This window comes from Hipposideros armiger, unplaced genomic scaffold (genome assembly GCF_001890085.2).
Source record: "Hipposideros armiger isolate ML-2016 unplaced genomic scaffold, ASM189008v1 scaffold_167, whole genome shotgun sequence".
NCBI classification, from domain to species: domain Eukaryota; kingdom Metazoa; phylum Chordata; class Mammalia; order Chiroptera; family Hipposideridae; genus Hipposideros; species Hipposideros armiger.
Window position 1 is genome coordinate 2,710,213 of NW_017731517.1, and position 6,842 is coordinate 2,717,054.

Consider the following 6,842-nt stretch of genomic DNA (forward strand, 5'->3'; position numbering starts at 1 on the left):
CTGCCGAAGTGAGGAGAGGGACCTTTAAGAGTGATTCATACTTAAATATATGCGCCATCATGTTGTGCCCCTATCAAACAGGATTCAAATCAGCAAAAAGAACCACAAACCCAACCTCAAAATGGATTCTAAGAGAAAATACCCTTAAAAAAATTTCCCTTCCTATGAGAAGGCAGACCAAGAGGAAGTTTATCCTCCCACCTACAAATTTCCCCCAAAGGTTTCATCTGGAAGGTGTTTCTCTTGGGACACACAGCGGGGCCCTCTCTTCTGTCTGTGTCTCCCATGGCACATTTCAGAGGCTAAAACGCCAATCTGGAGACTACGATGGGCCTCAGGACCACCAAACAGGTGCGGAGAGGCGCAAAGCAAGGCCCTGGTCGCCAAGAGGGTATGTAGACATTTACTGTTTTCCTGCATTTTTCAGGGCTGAGTTTTTAGGCAGAGGGAGCTCCTTTTTGATGAATTGCTGATATTGTGCACTAAAAGCTATTACATTATCTCTTTCAAACCAGTGCCTATCTTTCCATTTTTATGTGTGAAGGCAGACATAGATTATTAAAAACCCTTAAGAGATTCCTATTCAATTGCCCGTCACGTTTGTATAACAGACGATATAGGTAGATGCTAGGTTTAGTTAAAATATAGCCGTCTTAAACAAAATCACAAAAAATAGAACAATGCTTAGTAAACGTTCCCAATCTGTGCTTATGTAAGTAATCAATATAAAATGCCCTTTAAATTAAAACTTAGTTTTTTTAAGGACCAGTTCGGCATTTCCGAGAACCCCAGCTATTTTGCTGGAGAGGCAGTGCGAGTGTGCCAGTCGTGGGTCGTCCCACTCGGCTTGTGTAGCGCTTGCCCTGAAGGTCATGTAATAACTAATGCCCAAGAGAAATCAAAATAGAAGTTGTTAGCGTGTGCCGTCATGCAGCGGCACAGTCCGCCTGAAGATCTGGAAGCTGTTTAGCCGAGATCGCCCGCGGGCGTTTCCACCCGGGCCTGCGCGCCCAGTGTCCCCGGCTCAGCGCGATCAGGGGCTGCTGTGCGGGTTTTAAGGCTGATTTCTCCGCAGCCCGTCGGGGCAGCAACCGCGCGAGCTCGAGGGACCTACCCTGGAACCTGGGCACGAGCTGGAAGGACGGCGGCGGCGGGGCGCAGTTCGGGCTGGGACGTACCGGTCCGGGACCGTCACGGCGCCCGGCCCCGCCCGCACCGCTGCAGGAGAGACAGAGGACGCGCTGAGAGGGGTTTCGGTGGTTGCCAGAGCAGGAAGTGAGCGCGAGGAAGAGCGGGTGGAGAGCTGGGAGGAGTAGGAGAGGAGAAGGAGGGAGAGGAGGAGCAGGAGGAGGGACGCAGGGCTGCGGCGCCTCCTCCGGGCGTTGGCACCACAGGACTTTCCTTCCCCGCCGTGCGCTCCCCTCCTGTCCGGAGGCTGCCACCCACTCTCGGGCGCTCGCCTGCCCAACCGTCCCATGGCTTCTCCGGACGACCCTCTGCGCGCAGGTAAAGTGGCCCAGCGCCGTGCGCTCACCTGGAGGCGCCCGGGCCACGGCGGGGGGTCGGGGCCGAGCCTCCTGCGACCCTTGTGGGGCGCCCACCCGGGGTCCGCGCGCGGTCGGCGGCTGGGGACAGTGGCAAGAGGTTTCCCCCTCCCCGACCCCCGCCACACACACACACATGGCCCAGCCCCCATCACTCACGTGTGTCCCGGACTCGCCTCCGGCTTCCCACCGCCCCGGCGCTTTTGTTCTGGACTCAGGCCGCCAGGTTGGGACAAGTCCCTCCAACCTCTCTGGCAGAAAAGAGCGCGAGGGGTGGATTACCCTTTTCTTTTGGGCTCTCCCTTTCTCCCCCTCACACGCCATCTCATTTCTCCTCTTCTCTCCTCATTTCACTTGTATTAAATGGATTTGTTCTAAATATTGGCCCTGGAGCTATTTCATACATTAGCATCACAAAGCCAAGGAGCTGGCCCACCTGTGGGACCCCACCTATAGGGCCTTTGATTACAACAGCCTCTGGTCCCATCCTTACTTTAAAACACTGTACCTGAGGCCAGAATCTAGATTGTTCTCTAATCTCGCTTGAATTTAAAATTCTCCTCAGTCTTGGCCTTCCAGGAGTTCTCTGTCCTTGCTCTCCCATAACCTGGCCTCCATCTTCAGTGCATGCTTGTTGAACACATGAATGAATGAATGAATGAATGAATGAATGAATGAATGATTTACACCTGGGGCAGGAGGAGTCTTTTTCTAGTTTTGTGGAGGTTGGGAAGGCTGGGAGGGCAGGGGGGTGGGAGTGGGGGTGGCGGGGAAACCAGATACACAAATGCAGAGCCGCATATATTGTAACTGCTTAGGTAAACGTGGTTCCTATTTTACTTTTTGGGCTCTGGCAAGAACAGAGCTTGCATGTTCGTCCTTAATTTGTGGCTTAAGCAGTTAGATGGAGACATTATCTAGAGATGGGTGAGATGACAGCTACATTGGCATCTAGATATGCTGGGTTTGGATGAGTTTCCTGGACATTTTAAAGAAAGAGCTAGACTCCTCAGGCGGGGAATGGTCAACATTTTATGATGGGAGAAGGAAAATGCACTGTCTTGTTATCCTTCCCCTCCCTCCATACCCATTGTTTGGACATCAAGGGAGAAACCCTCCCACACCCCATGCCCACTTTCACAAGAGGCATTAGGCCAGAGTTTACTAACAGGGCTCTCAGGTCTCATTAAATGATGATGGTGAGGGGGATTCAAAAAGATCTTCATCAGAAAATAGAATAAAATAAAATAAAGATTTTTATCAGGATCCGTTGAATGGGGCTAAATGTAAAATCTGCTCCTGACCCCCTCATCAATGGCAGCAGAGCAGTGGTGCTGGGAAACACAGCTTAATAGTCACACAATCTATAAAAAAAATCTCAGTGAGTCAATAGTGTGATGAGGCCACCAGGGTGGCTAATATGACCTTAGATGACAGAGAGAGCACTGAGGAATCTAAATTCTGGTGATTGGTCTCTGAGTCAGCATGGCCCAGCCAAACGGGGGCTTACAACCTGAAACAAAAACTTGGAAATCCCAGCCCATGTGGCATGATGGGAGAACTGGGGATCTGATGACAGGAGGATGTCTAAGGAAGGCATGTCTCCTTGTCTTTATGGAGTAGTACTTATAGGTGGAACATTTTTGGCTCCTACAGAGGGGAGATGCCTCCTAAAGTAGAGATCTTGTCACTTGCAGAGATATTGAAAAACATATTCAGGCATCTAAAAGACGTCCCCGTGTCTATGCCCACTCGGATTTATCAATAAGATGAGGGTTCGTCCATTAAAAAAAAAAGTTTAAAAATGACGTCTCATTTTTAATACCTCATTTAGTTTCTGTAACCTTCAGGGCACACCCACCTACCCCTTCCATTTCTGTAATGAAGCCACAGATGGTGCCACTATGTGGAACTTGTTAAATGGAATTTTCACTTCTCCACCCCAGACCAAGTTTCCGCCCTCTCTTGCCTGATTTCCCACACACACCTCCCAACTGGCATTTCGCACCCACTGTTGCCTTCCACCAACCTGTTCACCAAAATGTAGCCAAAGTGACCTTCTACAAACAACTCACCTTGCCATCCCTCTGCTTAGAAACCTGCAGTGACTTACCGACAAACCCTCAGTCCTTAAATTGCTTCCATACTCTGTACACTGGTCTCTACCTCTCCCCTCCACCAACTGTGCCTTTCTGTCCTGCAGCCACTCTGCCTCCTGGTTCCTCGAGACCCTGGGACCTCCTGTCTCTGGGCCTTTGCACAGGTCCTTCCTGAAAGCTCCCTCCACCTGCTCCCACTGGGGTTACCGCCTACTCATCCTTCACATTTCAGCTCAAAAGCGATGTAGATCAAGCCCCGTGTTAGACGTGCTTGTGGTCCCTGGATCTTCCCTTTTAGCGCATGTCCCTGTCACTAGCCGTGATCATTATTTCACTACCATTCGCACCACCACATTAGACTATTAAGTTCTCAGACAGAGTGCACTTCCTTTTTGCTCAGCAGATATCTCAAACACCTGCACAGTCCCAGCACATAGAATTACCGCCTCAGTGAATGACTGAAAAGAGAGAACATGTAACCCCATATGCTTCCAACTGTGGGCAGAAAAAGCTCTTCCCATTTTAGCATCTGAGGAGCTCATTTCTCAAGTTAGATATGCGAACTAAGTTTACCTAGCCAAGTTAAAAAAAACGTTTGTATATCCACATGCATGTAACAAAGGTGTGTCTATGTGATTATTCTGTTATGAGTTTAATGAAATAAACACCTTTTTACATTAAGAAAATTGACAAGACTGTTGAGGTCACATGGGAGGAAAACAGTCATGCTGATGACAGTGTCGCTATCTCACTCTATCTCCGCCACCAGTCAACAATCTAACATGGGGTGAGTCAGGATTGCTCGTCGAATGTGAATAAAATCTGGCTCATGTTCATACAGATATTAAGACAAAGAGGCTTTGAAAGGCTGGGTTGAGGTGATGGTTCAGTTCCTTGCTTCCATGCAATGAGCTAAGTCCCACTACCACCCAGCACATCAATGATATCCTCCCTTTGTTCCCAGGGTCTCCTTTGCACTGCACAGGGGGCTTTCCCTCCACCCTGCAGCCCTGGCCCTAGAGACCAGCTCAGGACAGACAGCCCCTTAGGTGGCAACTCAGCTCTCACTGCCCCTCACAGTCCCCCTGTGTGCTTAGATGGGTCCTAGGTGCAACGTGCCTTCCTCACAAACCCTAGGAGCACTGGGAGCCAAAGCCAGGACTCCAGGGGAACCGCTGCAAGCAGCACCCTTGTTTGAGAAGCTGGACCAACCAGCTCTTTGTCCAGACCCACCAGCGAGTGGCGACTGGCTATGGTTCTCCTTTCTCCCGCCTCGTCCTTCTCTCCTCCCCTCCCTGTGGGTTTTTCCAATGCCCACTTCATTTCTTTTCCTTTCTTTTAATGCCTCTGTTTTCTAAGCTTTCTCCTCTCTACATGCACCTGGACCTCCTCTTTCATCTTTTTGTTCTGTCTCTTCCTTCTTCCTCCCTTTCATTGGCCTCTCTTCAGTTTGATCCTCTCTGTAGGCATGAGGGCCAGACTGACATGACTAACACACAAATGCTAGGGGCGCCCTTTCTTGATCCCTGGTATTTTTTTTCTGCCTGTGCAGCCCCTGCTCTGGGGTCTGAGGATGACAGAGGGGGACTGCTGAATAACAGAGAGAAAGATAAATTAAAGGTGGTTAGCACCACCCCCAGCTGTTCTGCTGCTCTGAGAGCTTTGGTAATCCTGAATCCAGTTAGCACTTTCGGTGTCCTTATAATCACTAACGCAAACAGCTGTAGGTCAGAAGAAAAGCGATGGTACAAAAAATAACAACAAATGAAAAATAAATTAACTCTGAAATCACAAGTTCAGAGAATTGCCTTTAGTTATTCACTAGAAAGCACTAAAGTCCCCACCCTTTTGGCTCATGCTGCTGGGAATCTGGGACACAGACGCACTTCCCTCTTTGTTGTCTCTGAAATGACATCCTTAGAGCAGATCTTTGAACTTCTTTGGAGAAACCATCTCTAGAATCTACTGGCCCTTATCTAATGGGACTAATAAGGGCAGATGTCAGAATGTGACAGTGCGGCTGTGTGGCAACTCGCCAGGGTCTGTGTTGGGCGACGTGTGATTATTCCTCCCGTTGAGGCTGCTGGGTGCTGTGCATGGTTCCCAGGGTCCGGAGAGTCCGGGTCCCTCCATGATGAGGTTTGGTCTTTGGGTGGATGATGAACAGATGAGACTGTGGATTTAGAGTTGATGCTGGAACGATTTAGGGGGATGCTGGGTGAATGTATTTTGCACATGGGAAGTACATGAATTTGGGGGAGGCCAGAGAGTAGACTGTTATGGGTTGAAATATTGTTGGCATTCCAGTCCCCATTACCTTAGAAATAGACCTTATTTAGAAATAGAGACTTTACATGGGCCGGCCGAGTGGCTCAGTCGGTTAAGAGCACAAGCTCTGAGCAATAGGGTCGCCAGTTCGATTCCCACATGGGCCAGTGAGCTGCGCCTGAGCTGAGCTGCCGCTGAGCTGCCAACAGGTTGCAGGATGGCTCAGTCGGTGAGAGCACGTGCTCCTAACAACAAGGTTGCCAGTTGGACTCCCGCATGGACTGATGGGCTATGCCCACCTGCAACTAAAATTGAACACGGCACCTTGAGCTGAGCGGCCGCAAGCTGACGAAGGGTGGCCGGATGGTGACTGGACTTGGAGGTGAGCTAGCTGCGCCCTCCACAACTAAGATTGAAGGACAACAACTTGGCTGTTCCCCTTCCCCAATTCCCCAGTAAAATCTTTTTTTTTTTTTTAAAGAAAGAAATAGAGTCTTTACAGATGTAATCAAGTTAAAATGAGATAAATAGCGTGGGCTCTAATCCAATATGACTGGTACCCTTAAAAAAAAGGGGAAATTTGGATACAGAGATTCTCTCCAGAAGAGCCTGTCATGTGGTCAATGCATGAATCACTTCTAGAACCCTGAAAATGGAAAATGGGCATTTTGAAGGCAGAAAGTCCCAGATCCAAATTTTGGCTCTTCATTACCCTGTGGCCTTGGGCAGTCAATATGTCACTTTCTCAGGGTTACTGTAAGGATGAGCTGAGACTGTGTGCAAACCATGCAGCACAGGTGGGCATCAGTAAGTGGGCACTCTACTTGTCACAGATTGAGGTTTGGGTCTTTGAGTGGGTGATGAGTAAGTGCTGTGAATGGGGCTTCTTTTTTTTTTTTTAAAGATTTTATTGGGGAATTGGGAGAGGGGA

At 49.3% G+C, this 6,842-nt stretch overlaps 1 protein-coding gene across 2 annotated transcripts in view; it reads left to right on the forward strand.

Annotated features, from left to right (window-relative positions):
* Window positions 1–284: 284 nt before the first annotated feature.
* Window positions 285–6,842, forward strand: part of EDARADD (EDAR associated via death domain) — a 54,306-nt gene continuing 47,748 nt past the window's right edge. Inside the window, exon 1 of one of the 2 annotated variants that reach the window (XM_019651788.1) lies at window positions 285–391. In XM_019651788.1, the coding sequence (XP_019507333.1) occupies window positions 328–391 (64 nt within the window). In that variant the 5' untranslated portion in view covers window positions 285–327. Of the gene's footprint in view, window positions 392–1,325; window positions 1,507–6,842 lie in introns of those variants that run through there. The other variant, XM_019651789.1, reaches the window with a different exon arrangement.